At 45.0% G+C, this 22,219-nt stretch overlaps 1 protein-coding gene across 3 annotated transcripts; it reads right to left on the reverse strand.

Annotated features, from left to right (window-relative positions):
* Nucleotides 1-9,277: 9,277 nt before the first annotated feature.
* FUS (FUS RNA binding protein) lies at nucleotides 9,278-19,431 on the reverse strand. 3 transcript variants are annotated; one of them, XM_077760308.1, is made up of 15 exons: nucleotides 19,331-19,431; nucleotides 17,852-17,876; nucleotides 17,603-17,754; nucleotides 16,830-16,971; nucleotides 16,439-16,629; nucleotides 16,030-16,237; nucleotides 14,404-14,438; nucleotides 12,906-12,938; nucleotides 12,058-12,161; nucleotides 11,533-11,662; nucleotides 10,706-10,807; nucleotides 10,445-10,568; nucleotides 10,017-10,117; nucleotides 9,746-9,893; nucleotides 9,278-9,478 (listed from the first exon to the last, which is right to left on the reverse strand). In XM_077760308.1, exons 1-15 carry the CDS (start codon nucleotides 19,341-19,343, stop codon nucleotides 9,439-9,441), a joined length of 1,548 nt encoding a protein of 515 aa, XP_077616434.1. In that variant the 5' UTR covers nucleotides 19,344-19,431; the 3' UTR covers nucleotides 9,278-9,438. The 3 variants fall into 3 exon arrangements, with proteins under 3 accessions (XP_077616434.1, XP_077616435.1, XP_077616433.1); XM_077760309.1 differs by having other exon boundaries at nucleotides 16,463-16,629; nucleotides 16,830-16,974; XM_077760307.1 differs by having other exon boundaries at nucleotides 16,830-16,974.
* Nucleotides 19,432-22,219: the final 2,788 nt, after the last annotated feature.

The following is a 22,219-nucleotide window of genomic DNA, read 5'->3' on the forward strand; positions in this document are numbered from 1 at the left end:
ACAACCTTCAGCAGGCTTAATTGCTCCCTCTGCTCCCTCCCACCCTTAGAGGAAGGGGTTAAAGATTACACTTTGCCCAGAAAACATAGCAACCACAAAAGCAAGACTTTGGAATCAGTTCTAATAGCTGTTTCTTCTCTTTGAATTTTTGCCTGCAGAGGGACCTGTTTTTCTCTAGGAAACAGCACTTAAGGAGCCTTTTTCAAAGGCTGTCAGGGAAGCAGGATCCTAGAACTACATCCTGAATACACTGCACTCAAATTCTTTCAGGCTTTGAGGCAGGGTTGGGGGAAGGTAAGCATAGCAACAGGCAGGCACACCAGCCCAGCATCCCATTCTTAGGGGTGAGATCATCAGACACAGGATCCAGGTACAATGTGGCAGGTTCTGTGTCACTCACAAGAATGCACCAGTTCACAATGAAAAGCTGTGTACGTCTGACTTTGGCTCAGGTCATGATCTCAGTTTTGTGGGTTTGAGCCCTGCGTCAGGACAGCTCAGAGCCTGGGGCCTGCCTCAGATTCTGTCTCCCTCTCTCTGCCCCTCCCCTGCTCATTCTGTCACTGTCTCCCAAAAATAAATGTTAGGTTTTTTTTAAAGAAACGCTGTGCAGAGTTCACTTTGAATACACTCATCTAGAGGACACAAAGGCTCCCTAAGAGGTGTGTGTACAATATCCTCAGTCTGCATGAAGATGTCCCTATTCTCATCTACCGGATCACCAGAGCAACAGGAGAAATCAAGTTCATAGTTGGCTATAAAAGGAAGCTACCAAGCTAAGATGTGGCCTCTATCAAGGCCACCCAGTCACATGGGACTGATTGCTCCTAATGCTACTTGGGACTCCAGGAGAGCAGAGCTTTCCAAAAGCATCAATCAGCCCCAACACTCCGTTTCCTGTGGGCTCGTCATTCTTCAGCCAGCCACCCCATACAATAAATGCTGATGGTCCCTGTTCCATACTCAACCCTGAGATGTGTTCACTTATGTTCTGCAAGGACCTCACCATGTACAAAACTGAAGTGGTTTTCCTTTCACCATCCCCGCATCTTGACAGAAGGTGGTATCAGGGTAAAAAGAAAACTAGAAATCCTAACATGTTCCACAAAGTCCATATTTAGTCAGTCTTGATGTTAGTCTTGGCCAACTTCCAAAACTAACACCCAGGTGTGCCTGGCTGGCTCAGTCGGTGAAGTGTGCAACTCTTTTGATCTCAGGGTCAGGAGTTCAAGCCCCATGTTGGGCATGGAGACTACTTTTACCAATAAAAGACTAACATCCAAGACTAACTTACATCCAACCGCCTTCTTTTTCAACCTCACTGCTGCCACTTGGCTTATGCCTAACATCTCATCTACAACAGGCTCTCTACTTCCAGCCTACCTTCAAGGGCTGGAATGATTAAAAGTGATCATGGAGATGATGGTCTCACTTCTAACACTGGGACACCTAATTCTTCCAGCCTGGCCCTCAAATATTCCATTCAACCTCAATCTTCCTTTCACATCCCATGATCCCAACATTTGCTCACACCACAATCCCTAGAACATGCTGGTCCCTTAACTCTGGGTACCTTGAAACGTCTACCTGCCAGAGTGCCCACAGGCGTGCCTTTGTGTTCCAGGGGTATTCCCAAAGTCACTGTGGTAAACCAAACCGTGTTGGTTTGTTCTTACATAGGATTCTTGCATTAGACTGACCCGCATAAAAAAGACAGCTTTTCAACCTTTGTACAAGTGCCTTGCATACAGAAAGTAATAAACAGTAGCTACTGTTATCTCTAGAGGGTTATTCCTAAAACTGCCTATGAACCTAATGATTCTCGGCAGATGGGAGCACAGCTAACACTTTCTTTCTTGCCCAACAGAGATCCTTAAAAAAAAAAAAAGTTACAAAAACTAGCACAGGAGTGCCTGGGTGGTTCAGGTAAGTGATCAATTTTTGGTTTTGGCTTAGGTCATGATCACGCAGTTTTGAGTTTGAGCCCTGTGTGGGGTTCTGTGTGGACTTGAGCCTGCTTGGGATTCTCTCCCTCCCCCACACTTGCTCTAAAAATAAATGAATATTTAAAACAAAAACAAAAACTGTATAGCCTGAGGCAAAAGAAATGGTTCTAAGCAACTGCTCCCTGAGTTAAAATTTATTTGGGGCTTTTTTCCCCCTTGGGGTGTCAAGGGGGAAGGGAGAACTGGAGCCTGCCTTGAGTCTTTTTTTTTTTTTTTAATGCTTTTAATATTTATTTGAGGGGGGGAGGGGCGGAAAGGGAGAGAATTCCAAGCAGGCTCCATGCTCTCAGTGCAGAGCCCAACTCGGAGCTTGAACTTAACAAAGCACGGGTCACAAACCAGCCAAGAAGAGTCTGCTGCCGGGGCGCCTGGGTGGCTTAGTCGGTTAAGCGTCCGACTTTCGCTTAGGTAATGATCTCGCGGTTCGTGGGTTCGAGCCCCGCATCGGGCTCTGTGCTGACTGCCAGCTCAGAGCCTGGAGCCTGTTTCAGTCTGTGACTCCCTCTCTCTCTGACCCTCCCCTGCTCAAGCTGTCTCTCTCTCTGTCTCTCTCCTAGAAATAAATAAAACATTTAAAAAAAAAAATTAAAAAAAAAAAGTCTGCTGCCTAACCAAGCAAGCCACCCAAGGCACCCCTTGCCTGAAGTCTTTAAGCACAGTAAAATATAGCAGTCAAAGACAAGTTCTAAAGCCAAACGTCATAAACTCAAACCCTTGCTCCACTTCATATCAGTTACAAGATTTAAGGCCTGTTTGTGCCTCAGCATCCCCATCTATAAAGTGGAAATAACAGAAACCGAACAGCAACTGGCTCACCACTAGTACACATTAGTGTTACCAAGTATCTCCACTAGAATGTGTTCCTGGGGCGCCTGGGTGGCTCAATTGGTTAAGCATCTGACTTCAGCCCAGGTTATGATCTCACAGTTTGCGGGTACAAGCCCTGCATTGGGCTGTGTTGACAGCTCAGTGTCTCCCTCTCTCTGCCCCCACCCCCCACTGGCGCTCTCTCTCTCTCAAAAATAAACATTAAAAACAATTTAAAAAAAAACAAAGAAGGGATGCCTGGGTGGCTCAGTGGGTTGAGCATTCGACTTCAGCTCAGGTCATGATCTCAGTTTGAGCCCCACATCAGGTTCTGTGCTAACAGCCTGCTTCAGATTCTGTGTCTCCCTCTTTCTCCGCCCCTCCCCAGCTTGCTGTCTCTCAAAAAATTAAAAAAAAAAAATTTTTTTTTAAAATGCAGTAATACTAACACAGATTTAAATATGCCCCTACCCAGTATCATGCCAAATATTCTATCCACAGAATGATTTTTTTTTTAATAACAAGAACAAAAACTAGTGTTGGCTGGGTCTGTGCTAAATCTGGGGTGCCTGGGTGGCCCAGTCGGTTAAGCATCAGAGTTCAGCTCAGGTCAGGATCTCACAGCCCACACTGGGTGAGCTCATTCCCCACTTCAGGCTCCACTCTCTCCCTCCGTTCCTTGTGGGATTCTCTCTCTGCCCCTCACTCTCTCATGCTCTCAAAAACAGCTAAAAAATCTAAAATTTTTCAAAATAAAATTAAAATTATGAAGTTCAGGTAAGCAGGATTCAACCTTCCATGAATGACATTTAGCTTAGTTCCTAGGTAACCCCACTTCTGTAGAAAGTTTTACACACCAAGTTCCTCTTCACAGGGAGAAGGTGCAGTCAACTAGCACAAAAGGAATCTCTTCAAGTTTTTATAGGATATGGATCTAAGTGTACAGTTGAACCAGCAACATCAACACTGTCCGAGAGCTCATGTTCCACTTGGATCTACATAGTGAATCAGAATCCACATGCTAACAAAATTCCCAAATGACTCAATGGGTTCAACTTAAGACACACTGCTGTAGAGAACTGGCTCTACCATCTCAGCCTAAAGTTTGCAGAGGTCTCCAGTAAACAGGGCCAGCCAGTTTTCTCGCTAACTCTGGGGAAAGTATAGTCATAAAAGCCCTATCAGTCTAGATCTAACAGGTCCTCAACTCCCTACAGAGACTGCAGAACACTGGCAAAAGCTACAGAGTCTGGGTACAATTGTGCAACACTGCCACCCTGAGGTATGTGTGCAGGATGCTACCTGGAATGCTTGGCTCCTGCTCCCCTTAATGTTTATTCTTCCCATACCCATCCCACTCACCCTCCTAGGGGAGTTCTCTACTTAGCCATCTAATTTGGTTCCCACTGTAGCACATGAAATCCCAAATCCTTAATCCAACAATCCCAAATCCTCTCCTGTCTGCACTCCTCACACTAGTGGCTCTATTGTTCTGTTAAACGAACCCTTCTCTGGTACTACAGCCCCAAGATTTAGGACTAAAGCCACTGTCCAAAGAGCTGAGAGAGCACTATCCATAAGCAGGGTGCACCATTTCCAGACTCAAACTCCTGTTCATGAGGTATTTTCCTCACCTATTTCTGCCTCAATACCAGGGAATTTTAGAAAGAACAGCATCCAAAAGCTTTTCTTACTAACACCATGGTTAAGTGTGATGGCCCAATAATTTCTAGAAGCCATCCCTAAAGTCAAATGTGCTAGCAAGATCCACTTGACATTACACCTTCAGCTCTCATAAGCCAGTACCATGAAGATTTTATTTCATGAAAGGGTAAAGCAGATTACTCATTCTTCTAAAAGTATTTCAAAATGAGGGGTGCCTGAGCGGCTAAGGTTAAGTGTCCCAACTTCAGCTGAGGTCATGATCTCATGGTTTGTGGGTTCAAGCCCTGTGTCAGGCTGTGCTGACAGCTTGGAGTCTGGAGCCTATCTTGGATTCTGTGTCTCCTTCTCTCTGTCCCTTCCCCTCCACCAAAAAAATGGATAAACATTATTATTTTTTAAGTATTTCAAAATAAAAACAAAAGATGGGGGGCCGCCTCAGTCAAGTCAAACATCTGGCTCTTGATTTTGGCTGAGGTCATGATCTCCAGATTCATGAAATTGAGCTCTGCCATCAGGCTCTGCACTGACAGCAGATTCTCTCTTCCCCTCTCTCAAACATTAAAAAAGAAAAACAAAATTTTTTAGGGGCACCTGGGTGGCTAGGTCAGTTGGGCGCCCAACTTCAGCTCAGGTCATGATCTCACGGATTCTGAATTCGAGGCCCACATTNTCTTCTCTCTCTGTCCCTTCCCCTCCACCAAAAAAATGGATAAACATTATTATTTTTTAAGTATTTCAAAATAAAAACAAAAGATGGGGGGCCGCCTCAGTCAAGTCAAACATCTGGCTCTTGATTTTGGCTGAGGTCATGATCTCCAGATTCATGAAATTGAGCTCTGCCATCAGGCTCTGCACTGACAGCAGATTCTCTCTTCCCCTCTCTCAAACATTAAAAAAGAAAAACAAAATTTTTTAGGGGCACCTGGGTGGCTAGGTCAGTTGGGCGCCCAACTTCAGCTCAGGTCATGATCTCACGGATTCTGAATTCGAGGCCCACATTAGGCTCTGTGCTGACAGCTCAGAGCCTGGAGCCCGCTTCCGATTCTGTGTCTCCCTCTCTATGCCCCTCCCCCACTCTATCTGTCTCCTTCAAAAATAAGCAAACATTAAAAAAAAATTTTAATTTTTTAAAAAATAAAAATTAAGGGAAAAGAGGCTAAGCACTGAGGGCTCAAAGGTAGGAGACAGAATGTGAGTTCTGGGAAATGTGGGTAGGAATGGTTGCAGATGGAACCCCTCAGCCTCTCTTGCACACAAGTGTGGAAGTGAGATCCGGTGATAAACCCATGGTGGACGATCAAGGGACAACAGAATGGAGTGGAGTGGGAAGAAAGGTGCATAAGGATGTAACGTGTTGTCTCACAAGGCTACACCCTAGACCTTAATCCTAAACAGTCTACCTACCCATCAATGACTTCACCCCATACCAAAGGTACTCAAACCTAGACAGATACAGCATGTAATGGCAAAAACACCTGAGAACATGAACAGAGAACTAAAGAGAGAAAGCAAAAAGATCTGCAGCACACCTTTCCCCACCTACCCTTCTCCCTAGTTGGCCTGCCCCAATCTCAAACCAAAAACTGCCCAAACACCTAGTGCTTCCAGATAGCAGACTGTTCAATACTTCAGCGTGTATTCTTTAGGAGAAAAAGGACCAGTCTCAAATCCTCACCAGAGAAACATGGCTAGCTACTGCTGCCCATGCTATTACAAGGGAATACAGCAAAGAACAGAGGGTCCAATTCCAAAATCCCAGGGTCTCACTTTCTCACCAATGTGCTTGCAATCAAAACGAGCTGCTCTGGGGGCACCTGGGTGGCTCACTCAGTTTAGCATCAGACCTTTGATCTCAGGTCATGATCTCAGGGTTCGTGGGTTTGAGCCCCATGGGAAAACTACAAAGCCTGCTTAGAATTCTCTCCTCTCTGCCCTCACCCCCACCCCCTTTCTCAAAATAAGCTTGAAAAGTTTAAAAAAAAAGCAGCAGCTGCTCAAAACCAACATTCCCTCTATTTCCATCTTCATCCACTGTCCTGGAAAAGCCTCCAAACTGGATCTACCCCACTAATCAGACACCTAAGACACATGGGACCCTATTTCCTTTAAGAGCAATGCCAATCACTAAAGCCCTTTAATGGATGGAAAATCGGGGCTCCTTGGTGGCTCTGTTGGCTAAGAGCCACTCAGGTCATGATCTCTCAGTTCATAAGCCCCAGCTCCTCATTGGACCCCATCTCCCTCTCTGCCCTTCCTGAACTCTCTCACAAAAATTAATGAAACATTAAACCATTTTTTTATGTTGGGGCGCCTGGGTGTTTCTCAAAATCAAATTTTTTAAAATGTTTTTAAAAAATGTTTATTTTTGAGAGGGAGACAGAGCACAAACAGGGGAAGGACACAGAGATAAGGAGACACAGAATCCGAAGCAGGCTCTAGGGTCTGAGCTGTCAGCACAGAGCCCAACATGGGGCTTGAACTCACAAACTGTGATCATGACCTGAGCTCAAGCTGGACAGTTAGCTTAACCGACTGAGCCACCCATGCACCCGTGAAACTTATAAAAAATAGTAATAAAAATAAAGGATGTAAGATTGTTACTGGCAGACCCAGTCAGTAATTAAGTTCACAAAAAGCTCCAACCTCCTTCACCCCTTGCAGCAGGATCAAGGAACCACAACTGAACCGTAACGCCAGAACTCTTGTAGCTGAAGCAGAAACAAACTTCTTAGAAACCTGGATCAGGCTATTTTTTTTTAATTTTATTTTTTTTAAAGATTTTTTTTTAATGTTTTATTTCTAGGAGAGAGAGAGAGAGAGCGTGAGCAGGGGAGGGTCAGAGAGAGAGGGAGTCACAGACTGAAAGAGGCTCCAGGCTCTGAGCTGGCAGTCAGCACAGAGCCCCACGCGGGGCTCGAACCCACGAACCGCGAGATCGTGACCTAAGCGAAAGTTGGACGCTTAACCGACTAAGCCACCCAGGCGCCCTATTTTTTTAATCAGGCTATTCAAATCAATCACTTGAGCAAACAGATCAAAAAACAGCAAATCAAAGAAATAGTTAAAGGCAGCCCGTGAACGCTACAGAGAACTACCACATCCTTGGCTCTCAACGAAGGTTTTTCATATGTACCAAGTTCAATAAATAGTCAAGCCAAAGGATTGCCAAAGAGAACCTCAGCCAATCTCCACCTTCTCTTGGTTACTGAGCATCCTCACTCAGCAGGGAGAGTAAAAGGAATTAATTTATTTGACAAGGCCACCACTTCCCTGTCTGGCCACCAGAAATTTGGTGAAGCAACCTTCTCTAGAGAACACCTTCAGCATACTTGACCACTTTCAACGGAGTCCAAACTCAAGAGCCTCTGGAACTCCACAAGCTATGCTATGACAGCAACTTACCTTTTTCTACTGGCCGTAATTTTCAGTTCTGTATTAACTAAAATTCATACTCAACAACTCATTGGCAAGTACAGGCAAGTTTTCTAAACTCCCATTTGAGAGCTAGAAAAAAAAGAGACACTGGGGTGGCTCAGTCAGTTAAGTGTCCCACTTCGGCTCAGGTCATTATCTTGCAGTCTGAGTTCAAGCCCCGCATCGGGCTCTGTGCTGGACACCTCAGAGCCTGGAACCTGCTTCACATTCTGTGTCTCCCTTTCTGCCCTCCCCCCACTCATACTCTCTCAAAAGTAAACATCAAAAAAATTTAAAAAAAAAAAAAAAAGGAAAACAAGGGGCTGGAAGGGGGGGGTCAGGAAATGCATAAGGTTGAGTTGAGAACTGTCTTATTTCAACTCATCGGCCCTACCCTTTCCCTATCTCTAACACATCCCCTCGAAAAGGGAAGGCTTTCCAGCAGCAGTCATTCAGGCTCAGGCCTAAAATCCCAAAATACCCATGACCTCAACCCTGAATGTAGGCAGGATAGGAAAGTGACACCAGGTCTCTATTTACCGAAGCCCCACCTTCAGGAAAACTAGGGTGGGGGAGGTCCCTCTCACCCTGAAAATACAAGGAGCTACCTCTACCTTCCTTTCCCAGCTACCCTTTCCTCTTACCATCAACTTATTCATTCCCTTTCCTCTTCCCTCAAATTTAGCATCCTCCTAAGATCTAAGCACACAAAAGCTTTGTGATCGCTTATCCCCTTGGGAACAATGATTTCAGAATGAAAATGCTAAGAAATGAAAATGAAGTTCTAAGAATTAGGCCTCAATCTTGGCTCTACCATTTTCTGTTTCTCCATGCACTTAACTCCATGTACTTCATCTTCTGCCTGTAAAGTGAGTGAGGCCACAGAACCTCTGCCCTAAGCAGGTACACACTCCTTCCTACAAACGACACAATTTGGCTGGCTATGTGCTCTCCATCATGATTACTTTGAATATTGCCCCCAAAACAAGTTACATTTGTTTGAGCCCCACCTTAGAAAAGTGTCAACAGAGCCAAGAGTCCTTAAAAAGGGTAAAACTGATAGAATAGTAAACCAAGATCAGCATGTTATTAAACAGGGTAAAAAATGGTAAAAGAAAAACTCCCACGCAGTGGGACATATTCTGGACCACAGTCATGACATTACAAGTTTCACTTACCCCATTCATACATCCAATTTTTGCCATGACAGAAAAGTTTTAATCTCTACTTTCAAGGATGCCACTTAACTTTTTCTCCCCTGGACTAAGTATCACACACTTTATTCCAGTTCCTGCTAAGCAGGATAACCTGAAAGGAGAAAAACTCCCCACATTCTTGACCCAGGTATCAATCCTCCAGTAGAGTGATGAGGAGGAAGGAAAAAATTTAACTAAAACGATGGTTTTTAATGGGAACCAGAGGTATGGTTACAATTACATAGTCCGACACAAAAAACCCGTGGGTGATCAGGAGTTGAAGGTTACAAAATAATGAGGGTAACACTGGGTACAAGAAGAAAAGCTGTTGCAGAACCTCAGGAGCCACGCTAATACGGCCTCTCCCTGCGATCCTGTCTGTGCTCACCCCTGCAAGAAAGAGTGTCCATTAGGTCTGAATTACCAACCTCTCCACCCACCCAACCCCCAAAATCCTATCTATCTGCCCCTGCTAACACCAAGAAAGGTCTCCTCTCTTTAAGTGTGGGTCTATAGATTAATTTTCCAAGATAATTCTCCTGTTCTCCTTCCATACCCCACTATGTTTATAACCTCAGCTTTCCAATCTAGTCCTCAAAATGAAACCTTCCTATCATGACTTCCCCTCAATTGCTTATTTCAATTTAAGAGTCTTACCTGGAGTCCATCTTGCCAGGGCCAAAGCCACCTCTGTCCCCACCACCCCGGCCCCCTCGGAAGCCCCCACGGTCCCCGCCTCGGCCTCGGTAGCCGCCCCGATCATAGCCTCCTCTGCCACCACGACGATCATCTCCATAGTTACCCCCTAGGACAAAAGAAATAGGGTAGATCATACAACCCCAAATCCCTACCTTCCCTCCAACCTCCCTACTTAAAATTAAGGGCTTTGTGATCCCAACTCCTTATTCCCAGTTCTACCCTTTCTTACCCATATGAGAGCCTCCTGGTCCCCCTCCTGGGCCATCTGGTTTAGGGGCCTTACACTGGTTGCATTCATTCCTCCAAGAGAAGTTCATGTTCTCACATATACTGTTTGAAAAAGACAAACAGTTTGGAAAAGTGGGAATAAACAAGACCCAGAAATTAGGAAAAGATTCTAGTGATGTAGAGATACAGTGAGGAAACAGAGGTCTCAGAAGAGCAAAAAGTCTTCTCTGGAGCAGAACCACAAACAAAAACTATAGATTACGAAACCCAGCATAGTATCTTTCCCACTATAACCTTAATTGGGTAAGCTCTCATCCAAATCTGTACCCTTATCAGTATAGCCTTGACATTTGTCTAGAAAATATCCAACTCTGCCATAGTATCAAAGGACATACATTTAAAAGAACTAAGGAAAAAAGTTTCACTCACGGATTAGGACACTTCCAGTCACCAGCTCGCTGCTGTCCTCCACCACCACCACCTCCACTGGGGAATCCTCCCCGGCCACCTCCACCACTACCACCACCTCCATAGCCTCCACGGCCCATTGGACCTAGTGTAGATAAAGGTATGAGTCCCCTCGCCTTCCAAGTTTGATTAACCTAACCTTCTTTTCCTATTCAAGCCCTTACCATCCTCTCCACTCTACCCATCTCCTCTTTATACCATCAGCAAGGAGTAGCTCCTCACCTCCTCGCCCTCGGCCTCCACGACCATTGCCACCACCCCGATTGAAGTCTGCTCGCCGAGTAGCAAATGAAACCTTGATGGGATTCCCAGAGAATTCTTTACCTACAGAAATAAAGGTATAAAAAGAGACTTTTTATTAAGACCTGTGGATCCAAAAGTAAGTTTGGTACAATCAAGAGAAGACTCTACACCTTCCTAAAAAGACTTATCATCATATGAGATATAAGCCAAGGTAAGACTAGTTTACCCTTGAACACTGGTCAGAGCTGCGAAGATCCACTTATACATGGATTTTTTTCAATAAATACAGTATGGTACGTTGAATGTATTTTCTCTTTATACTTGTCCTAGTGACACATAATGTAAAAAAAAAAAAAAAGATTTATCGACTTCTCAGTAAGGCTTCCAGTCAACAGTAGGCAACTGATAACTAAGTTTTGGGGAAGTGAAGTAATATCCAGATTTGTAATTGCACAGAGGTCATCAGTCCTAAATCCCCACAATGTTCAAGAGTCAACTGTATTACACTAAAGCAGCAAGTAAAACGCGTGGCTTAGTCGGTTGAGCATCCAACTTCAGCTCAAGTCATGATCTCACGGTTTGTTTGTTAGTTAGAGCCCCACGCTGGGCTCCTGGCTATCAGCATAGAACCAGCTTCAGATCTTCTGTCTCCCTCTCTACCCCACCCCACCGGCTCATTCTCTCAAAAACAAGTAAACGTTTAAAAAAAAAAAAAAAAAAAAGAAGTTAAAAGGAAACACTAAAATATAACCTACTTCCCAAGGTTAGTTGCCCTATCCCACCCACGCCACTAGCCTCATACATACCATCAAACCAGTCAATAGCTGCTTTAGCAGAAGGTGGGTCATCAAATGATACCGTTGCTTCTCCCTTCAGCTTGCCTGTTTCTCTGTCTGTGTACAGATTAATCATGGGCTGTCCTGTTTTCTTATTTGTCTGAAAAAAGCAACATGAAATAACATCTTATAAGATAGCACTACCCACCTTTCACCTTTCAAGAATCAGAGGTTTATCATAACCTTATTTCAGCTCCTCTCTTCCTGGTTACAATTTCCTATCTCACGTAGAACTTGAATTAAAGTCACTGACTACAAATATCTCTCACTTCAATACTAAAAGATTTATAAACTACAAATGCAAAGGTTTAGGACACTCATCCTCTTTTTTCAATTGTGCTTTTTCTGTGTGAAGATGTGCTCTTTCAGAAAATGGCAACAGCTAATGTTCTTGCCTCAAAAAATTAAGCCGGCAACCATTAAGACTTTATTTTTACTAACGTGTAAAATCCAAAAGCTTCTAACACAAGAAAGCACTACCATGCTCCACAGTACCTTAATAATACCAATCTGCTTGAAGTAATCGGCCACAGACTCAATTGTAACATTTTCGCCCAAGCCTTGCACGAATATGGTGTTGTTGTCTGAATTATCCTGTTCTGCTTGAACAAAAAAAGAAAATGTGAATATGGAGAAAACAAGCAAAGGTTAAGAAAAAAAAAATGACACTGACCCTTAACCCAACTTTAATACTTGTTCTTAAGCTTTCAAAGAAAATAAATCCTAAAGAAACCAGTCTAAAGTCAGACAAATGACAGAAGCCCAACTCCCTTCTATTACCTGAGTGCCTGTATGCTAGCCATTTCACAAATTTAGTTTTACAACTATCCTCTGAATCATGTTAATAGCCGTTAAAGAAACCAGGGCTCAGGAGTTTATTGCCCAAGATCACAAAAGGAGTATACAGTGTTTGCCCATTTTCAAGATAAGAAACCTATTTTACACTACAATTCAACAGACAACCAAAGAAGACTAAATCCATCCCTTTATGGGTCTTTTCATTGACTAATTTAGTCATGATCCACATTTTTAACCACTGCTTTAAATCAGCAGTACAAGTACGGTCTACACAGATGCATCACCACCTCCTCAAACTTGTTTGAAATGCAGATTATCAGGCTCCTCTCAGACCTATTAAATTGCTGGGGAATTAAACTACTCATGAAGGTATTTCTGATATATGCTCATTTATTTACAGATCACTGCTAACTATAACTACACTGAAATTCCCTTCCTTTCATCTCTACCCCTGACCTTTTTCAGATTCCTGTAAATGTCAAAGAACAGCCAAGAAAAGTTCTGATAACACATTAGCCATTCTTTCATGGCAACTGCGAACTCACCAGAGTCATGACGTGATCCTTGGTCCCGAGGGCCTTAAGTGACATGAAAAAAAAAAAAAAAAACAAGGAAAGAGAGGCTGTTAGTCAACAGGGAGAGACAGACAAGGAAAAAAATTAACACCAATCCAAACTCTTGCAAAATTATCAGGTTAAGTGCTCACAGCCTCATCCAAACCCTGTCCTGGGCTGCCTGCCCAGACAAAACCCTAGACAGGGCTGGGGAAGACACAGGCCCCCTAAGATCTGTATGTTAACTTGAGTCCCCACAGGGACAACTCCACACTTCAGAAAATTCTGCCTCCCCCAGCTCAGGCTGGGAAATGTCCTCAGCACAGACTGGGGGGGGCCCAGGAATGAGACCCATTGCAGTTAACAAAACCAACTCATAGCTTGGCCCTGTTCTCTCGTGCCAGAGAGAAATGGGCTCACCACCAGCAATGTGATATGCATTCATCCAGTTTCTCCAAACTTTAACACCAAAGACACTTATCCCTTGTGGAACAATTTTTAATTTCATCTTTAGAACCATTCTTAAAACCATGTTGTTTCCCCAACCACATGAAGATAAAAAACATACATAAGAGCTATTTTATTTTTAAAGCATGTCCCAGGGAACAGACCAGAAATCTTATTTTCATAATGCAGCCTCTATTTTTTTTCCAGAGACCATCTTCGACCAAAGTTTATCTGAATTCACCGTATATAAATATTGTACCCACACTCCATGACACCTAAATCATGAACGCAAGCCTTTGGCTTTAAATGTTGAGACAAATCAAAACACCTTTTGTTAGTTAACCAAACCAGAAAAGTTCCAGCTTACTGGGAGACTTCTCAAATTTGCCATTTTTCCATGAATTCAGTTTGTGCTGTTAAGACCTGGTTATTTCCCATGAGCCACACATGCTCCCAACCTTTCTTGTAGTAGTCCACACCTTCCTTCCCATAGCTAGTTTCTATTTGCCCACCTGAATTGAGTTTAAGTATGTATATGTACAAATGCATTGACACCATTCAGTATTTAATATTTAAATATACACCAAATTCACCATCCTCAGGGCAGGGCAATATTTCACATCCCCCTTCCAGAATTAAAACATTTGGAGGTTGTTACACACACACACTAGCCTTGGACACACTGATCAAAAGGATCCTAAAGCCAAGTTGGCACCACGTGTTCCAGCACACACTCTCCAGTTTCACATAACGGTGGTCACTAAGTGCCAGGTGTGGCAACAGTCCTGTCAGAGGCCTACTAAACACCTCTTATTAACCTGGGTCAAACCAATTTGGCACCAGATGACTGCTGAGTCTTACCCTGCCTGCCTCCAGTTAGCACCCATCTGGCAGCAGGTGGCATTCTACCCCACCCCTTTCTGGAGGTGGTTCTGGACACTTCAATACCTTTGACACTTAAAACACGCTAAGACATCTGCAAATGAACAATCAGACAAAGCATTGCTGGGAGTTGGGAATTTTGGAAACTCTGTTCACTTACCACCAAATTTATTGAAGCCACCACGGTCACTTCCGCTGGAGAAGACAAGTTAGAAGAAAGGACATGAAGCTTCCAACGGCTACAAAAGGGCGTTTTTTGATTTTGTTTAACATTCCCCAAACATGAGTAGGTGTTTTGGGAAAAAGATACAAGTGGCTACTAAAATACATTCTCCTTCCTGACCACCCCTTGTCTGACCTTTGAGCATGTCACACACTCGTGTGCAATTTCTCAGACACAATTTTTAAGGATTTTTGCTTTAAAAGGTTATATATCTATTTCCTCTGGAAAAAAAAATGACCCATTTTCCTTGGTCGTTCTTCTGATGTAGCAGATGTTTTTTCCTCTTGTCGCGAGTGGTTGAAAACCCAGTAGTTCGTTTAAAAACCCTACCCCCCGATTCACCCAGAAGACATTTCACACCAGGCTGGGGTAGCCCTGAACACATTTTTATGGTTTTTGCTTTGAAAGCAGCAAGCAGACCCAACCCCATTCCATAAAAAGTCAAAACCAAAGGCAATTTCCCCTTAAAGCAAGACAAACTCAGCTAAGCCCTATCCTAACTACTGAGCTGTTTTGATCTCCCCCCGCCCCCGGGGTCACCCCTTCTACACTGCGAGAAGAGCGGAGTATTTTGCAATGTCACCTTTCATACCTGTGGCACATAAAATGCAGAGCAAGTTAACAGTCACATAACAGTTGTTTTTCTTTTTAAAGTTTTGCATTAAACACACGCACACAACAGAGTTTTCCTTATTTTTGTAAGGTTTTTGAGATTGCCCCCACCCACCTCTGAATACTTACCATTCGCAAACTCTCATTTAAAAAACCTACTTTTCCAAAAAAGGAGTTAACACACTGACATTCTTCCCCTTTTCAAAGGGAGACAGAGGAAGGTCCTTCAAACGTATTTACCAACAGATTTGACCAATGCTTTAACATCAAATCTAAGGTTTTATACTTCAACTACAGCGGGAAGGGGAAGAAAGAGAAGGTCCACCTGGACAAGTAGCAGGAGGAGGGGGACAGTGGAGCAAATAGATGGGATACCACTGTCAAGCATATTTTGTCCAAAAGGTCTACACACTTCAGACAGCCCCATCAACCAAGTCACGCACAAAATCATTATTGCCAGTCAAATTACTGCAAATCAAGCTCATGGATTCAAGTAACTACAAAATACGGGAAGAGTAGCCAATTCCTGGAAGCTGAAGTCATCAGGTTAAGCATTAACAACTGCTTTAGAGGACACATGGGAATACATTTAACGAGTTTCCCTACTACCAGGAGTGGGATCATCGGTTTCCCTTGCAAAGAAGACTTTACTTCCATGTTTCCTGCCTATGAGATCAATGACTCCAACCTATATACACCCACATATTTTTCCCTTTTTCTTTGCAAATAAAATGTCAGTACTCAAATGTCTATTCAGAGAGTTAAGGCTCCCAAATTCTCACCAAAAAATGGGGATGTACGAAGAAACCATCAAACCCCCCAACTCCAAGCCCTCATAAATCCCTAGAATAAAACTTAACCATGCACTAGGGAACTAAGCTTCAAGGGATATTCATGCAACCCTCCACGCTCCCCAGGCGATGTTACTCCCTGGCTCACAAGAACACCTACCCCATGCCGCCTCTGCCTCCACGGCCACCTCCACGACCTCTGGGTTCATAGCCGCCACTGCTACGGTTGTAACCACCGCCACCGCCCCGGCCGCGGCCCCCACGGTCCTGCTGGCCTCCCCCGTAGCCACCGCCACCACCACTCTGGTCCTGATTGCCATAACCGCCGCCACCTCCACTCATGGAGGACTGATCTTGGCCATAGTTACCTGTCAGAAGAGAAAGAATTCTTTAAGGAAAAAACTGAAGTGGATAAAACAGTGCCAGCACGTAAAAGACAACAGAAATAAAAAGACAGCTAAAGAACAAGAAAACAAAGTACTAAGAACCTTCTAAGATAAGGAACCCAACAGCAGAATACAAATCTCTCTACAGAAAACAGACATGAGACAAAGCTAAAGACACCTCACCTCCACCACCCCCTCCACCACCACCTCCAGTGCTACTGTTGTACTGGTTCTGCTGTCCGTAGCCTTGAGGGGGATTGTAGGAGCTTTGCTGCTGTCCATAGCCTTGCTGCTGTCCACCATAGCCAGACTGCTGGCCATAGCCCCCACTCTGGGGCTGCCCATAGCTGCTGCTCTGAGAACTACCACCGTAACTAAGGAGAAAGAAAAAAAAAACAGAATCATAATGCCAGCATGTCCAAAACTTCATTTTTGGCACATTCCATTCTCTGTACCCTCCCCCATTACAAAGACTCCTCCCTCCTGACGGTACTCCTAGTTGCTTCTAGGAGTAATGAATTCTTATCAATTCACACCTAATCATATTCCAGGCCTTCCCCCTCAAACGCCTTACCTTCCCGAGGTGCTGCTAGGAGCTGGCTGCTGGCCATAGCCAGGATAAGAGGACTGCTGCCCGTAAGATGACTGAGAACTCTGGCTACTGCCATAGCCACCAGTTGAGCCATATCCCTGGGGAGTTGACTGAGTGCCATAGCCTGCTACAAGGAAAAGAATGGAAGTCACAAATACCATGAGAAAAAAGGCAGGCAATAGGTCGAAGAAAATCTGTACTACTTAATGCTAAGCATACTTGAAAAGCAGCCTCTTAGAAGCTGCTTGCAAATCTTTGAAATCATGGAAAAGATGCCCTTCCCCTTCTACTCTAATCTAACTTCTAGCAGCCTCAGAGTTCCAATCACATCCCACCTATCCCAAAGCCAGTTTCCAGGATCACTATTCATCACAACCCAAAACCCAGGAGACCCGTATTCATTAACATTTCCTCCCTGTGTGGAAAATATAGAAAATACTCGCCCCCACATTCCATTGTGTTGAGAGAAAATAGGGAAAAGGAGACCATGAAAAGGAAAATAAGTCAAACAAAAGAAACCAGAATTATAAACCAATAAGAATTTGTTTGAAAAGATTCGGATTCTGAATGACGATCCAGACTCCGAAAAGAAAAAAGAAAAGATTCGGACTCCAAAAGGTTTTAAGGGTTACAGACGGATTCAGGAAAAAAAAACATGAAGACAGATTTCAACATTAGAGCACTGCTTAAGTTTAAGAAAAGCAACATTCAGAAAGAGCAGGAAGAGGCGGGGTAACCCACTCAAAGAGACTCACTGTTCTGGGTCTGTCCATAAGAACCACCATAGCTGCTCTGGCCATAGCCGGAAGTGTCTGACTGGCCATAACCACTGTAACTCTGCTGTCCATAGGGTTGATTGCTCTGCTGGGAATAGCCCTGCCCAGGCTGGGTGGGGTACGCCCCATAGCTGGAGAAAAAGAAAAACATTGCAATCAGGAAAAAATACCTTAGCCACCCCTGCCCCTCTACAGACTCTTTGGGACGCCCTGAAATGATACACTCACCTTTGGGTTGCTTGTTGGGTATAGTCTGCAAAAGAAAAATATAATTACATTACCTCAGCTATCCCTGAGTGGAAAAGAATTCAATCTCTTAACTCAAGCCCTAGGGACTCCAGATAATATCAACTATGTTGCAAGAAAAGCAGAAATTCCCTCATGAAACACTAGTTGAGAGGAAGGACAAGGTGGCAGGTGATAATTTACTTACAATAAAGAAAAGGAAAAAAAGCAAATTTTTAGACACCACTATATCCTGATTATTGGAATAAACTAGAATCTCGGTGGAAAACTATTTTCTGCAAATTCAATTGATGCCAGGAAATGCACAAACAGAACACGAAGGGGAAAGGGATCACCAATAGTCAAGCTAATATCACAGATCTACTTGAGTCGGACAGGTTTTAATGAAAGCGGGAGAAAGCAGTAATCAGAATGCGGTCCCACTCTCTCGACCACGGCTAATAAGCTTTGTCCTTTGCCCGATCTTGGAGAATGGCAAAGTGGGCTTTTAGTGGAAAACCAGGTAAATCAACAGAATGCGTTGACCCCAAATGACAGATCATCAGAGAGTTTTCCCTGGGAGCCCAATCAACTGGTACTCAAATCCCCACTCCTCTGGCTCCGAGCGTTTTCTCATCTACCTGCTTTCCTCGGAGCTGTGAGGACACTCGAAAACCGAAGGCAGCGAAAGCGCTTTAAATCGCCACACCGATCGAACGCGCACCAGCCAGATCAACTCATCTCCTCAGTACAGGAAACGAGGCACTTCCCCCCCGCAGGAATAGGGCAGAGGACCGGGAGAGGGTGTGGCCTCGAGCAGCCGTTCCTTTCGGTTCCCACCACAAATAGCGGAAATTTAGGCGGGAAAACCCTTGGGCCAGGTCCCAAGCCCGTTAGACGACCCCCCGACCGCCCCCAAACCGTTAAGCGGGCCCACTGCCCCGATCCCCAGCCTCCGCCCCCGGCCGCGTGGCAACCGAGGCGGGAACCAGGCGGTCCCGCCCCTTCCCAAGGGACCTCGGGGGCGAGGCCCACACCGGACGCGCGCCGCAGAGTCTCCAGCGGAGGGTATCGCGACAAAAAGCAGGGCTAACACGAGGCGGGAGGGGGTTCGCGCCGCGAAAAGGGGGGGAGGGCCAGCAGAGCGCGTGCGCGCACCGAGTGCCCGGATGCAGCACTGCGACAAAGCGGGCCCGAGCTCGGGGCTGGNTCAAATCACCAAGAACCGTCCCTCTCAAATCTCACTTCAAGTAAATGGACTACGAAGGGAAGATCCCCTGCCCCGCGCAAGGCGCCAGAGGAACGAAACAAAATGGCGCCATCGGCCTCCCCCTTCCACCCCTCTCGCTGCTTCCCGCCACAGCGGTGCGAGAAGACCCTACACGCGATCGCCGTCCAGGTCCCACCGAAAAACAAAAGCCCAACTGGAAGGAAACGAAGCCCCAGGCTGGTGCGCCACCGCCGCCTCGCGCCTTTACATACCGTTTGAGGCCATGTCCGCGCACGCGCGCACAGACCAACAAGCAACAAGATTCTACCACCACGGAGCACCGACGCCTCGAGGACTGAGCAGCCCCGCCTCCTGCGTCGAGGTTTATGTACGCCTCCCCGCCTACGTACCGCGGAGGAATGTACCAAATGCTGAAAAGAAAGGGGGGAGCATGGCCGGACTCCTACCATTCTTCAGGGAATATAGAGAACTCGAACAGACAGAAGAGAAACATATTAACTAAGAAACTTGCAAATAACATAAATAATCCTATTTTTTCTGGCAAAGTACTTCAATTCGCCCTGCGGAACTAGGCCACGATCCACCTCCACCCCTATAAAGGTATAATGATACGGTCTGATTACCCTCTGGGGGCGGGGCAAGGGGCCCAGGGCGCCTGCGGACGCAACTGTAGTCAAAGCCGGGAGTCGTGGGGCGGGAACCGAAATTATTTTGGCTGGCCCATTTCACTGGGCCCCACTTTCACTCAGGATGGCAAGCTCTTGCGCTCCATTGCCCATCCACTGCACCAGGAGCTTGGTAACTCCGGCGCTAACCTTCCTCTCTGGCTCAAAGGTTCCTCCCCCGACAACACACACAGACCCTCTCTTCCGGTGTCTCGATTTCCACTCCATCGTCCTTTGGGGTCGCATTTCCTTAGTACTTGCCAGGATTTGTGGATTGTGACGGCTGACCTGAAAAAAGCATAGAGTTGTCCTAATCGGGTCCAGCACTGGTGCCCCGCCAAGCCCTCAGGGTTTTGCCCTTGACTAGCGGTAGGACCAGAAAGCCCAGGCCCTCTGGACCTCAGAGAGCATTGAAATTAAATTCCTGTCTCCCAGCCTTTTACTGATGGAGAGCTTTATATTTTCTTGAAGCCCTAGCAAGGAACCAATGTGTCTATATAGTTATAACTGATTATTACATAGAGCTTAAGTGGTTTCAAAATGTACAATCAGGGGTGCCTGGCTGGCTGAGTTAATGGGGCCTGCGACTCTTCATCTCGGCGTTGTGAGTTTCAGCCCCCTGTTGCTGTGCAGATTATTTAAAAATAAGATCTTAAAAAAAAGTATAATCAATTGCTTTTCCATCACAATCTTATGAAGAAAGTAAAGGTGTCTCCATTTTACAAACGAGAAGAGAGACTAAGACCAAGTGCAATCCAGATTAAAGAATGGCTAAGGGTTCGACCTGATTGGAGTAAAGGTCTGTGTAGCCGCAAAATACTGCTTTAGTTGGTTAAATGAACACTTTATAGTGCTCTGAAGCCTCTTCACTCCCTGTGAGAACAAGGACAAAAAGTGAAATTCAAATTAACTTGCAACTTGAATTTTAAGCAGCCTTGCCTAGAGATGCAAATTTTAAAGTATTAAAACAAGAGCCTGGGTGGCTCGGTCTGTTAAGCACCCAACTCTTGATTTTAGCTCTGGTGGTGATCTCATGGTTGGTAGGATCCAGCCAGTGTGGGGCTCTGAGCTGACCAGGAGGAGCCTGCTTGGGATTCCCTCTCTCCCTCTGCACTAACCCCTCCCTCCCCCATGCTCTATAAATAAGCAAATAGAGGGGCACCCAGGTGGCTCGGTTAGTTAACCAACTCAGGATTTTGGCTCAGGTCACGAGCTCACTGAAGTTGTGAGTTTGAGCCCCGGGTGCTTGGAATTCTCTCTCTCACCCTTTCCGTCTCACTCTCTCTCTCTGGCATGCACTCGCATTCATGCTCTGTCACACGTGCGTGCGCTCTTTCTGTCAAAATATATAAATTAACTGTTAAAAAAAAAGGAAGAAAAAAAGTAAAACACTTTAAAAATCTGGGTAGAGGGCAGGAATGCTGCTAAATATCCCTACAATATGCAGAGGAGTCCTCCCACAACAAGGCCCAAGATGCCAATAGTGCTGAGATTGAGAAATCTTGCCATACAATAACGTTGACCAGATTCCCTATGGGATAGGTACTTAGATGACATAATATTTTGATATATAGACCATTCTGCAATGACAGTGGTATAAATTGGGAGTTCTTTGTTGCAGATGACATAATCCACTTTAAGCAGAAAAGATTGTGATAGGGGAGTCTGGGTGGCTCAGTTGGTTAAGCGTCCGACTTCGGCTCAGGTCATGATCTCACAGTCCGTGGGGTCGAGCCCCATGTCGGGCTCTGTGCTGACAGCTAGCTCAGAGCCTGGAGCCTGCTTCAGATTCTGTGTCTCCCCCTCTCTCTGACCCTCCCCCACTCGCTCTCTGTCTCTCAAAATAAAATAAACACATAAAAAATTAAAAAAAAAAAAGATTGTGAGAGGCGGTTACCACATTTCTGATAGAGTCAAAGTCAAGCCTGGATGCTTCCCAGCCAGTAACACGTACCAGTCCAAATGTGCAATGACACCACACAGACCTTTCTAGTAGAAATAAATTCCAGTGCTGTCACCTCATGCCATTGACGTAAATTATACTAGGGATGTTATAACCCCCATAAGAGCTACTTGTGAAGGACCAAAGCCTTGAGCTACTATGCTGGCTAGAATATCTGAACTTCTCACAAATGGTTGCTGTCTCCAATCTTGTGGAATGCATCTGCTGGACAAAATTGGACTGGATATGATTAAGAGACAGGCATAGAGCTTGAGAGGGTCATGGCTGGACATACACATCCAGGAGCTGAAGGCATAATGTGGATAAGATTGTCTAGACCTAGTTTTTAACCTGGAGTCCCCACTAGGGGTCTGAAAATAGCATCCATTGAATAACAAATTTGGACAGGAAAATACTATCTTTTTTTTTTTAACTACCCTCCAATTGGCATTTAACATTTTTCTCAATATGGTGTCAAATAGGCAACAAATCATAGCAGCTCAACCGATTGATCCATCGAGGTGCCCCGACAA

The sequence above is a fragment of the Crocuta crocuta genome, unplaced genomic scaffold, assembly GCF_008692635.1.
Source record: "Crocuta crocuta isolate KB4526 unplaced genomic scaffold, BGI_CrCroc_1.0 scaffold73, whole genome shotgun sequence".
In the NCBI taxonomy this organism is placed as follows: Eukaryota; Metazoa; Chordata; class Mammalia; order Carnivora; family Hyaenidae; genus Crocuta; species Crocuta crocuta.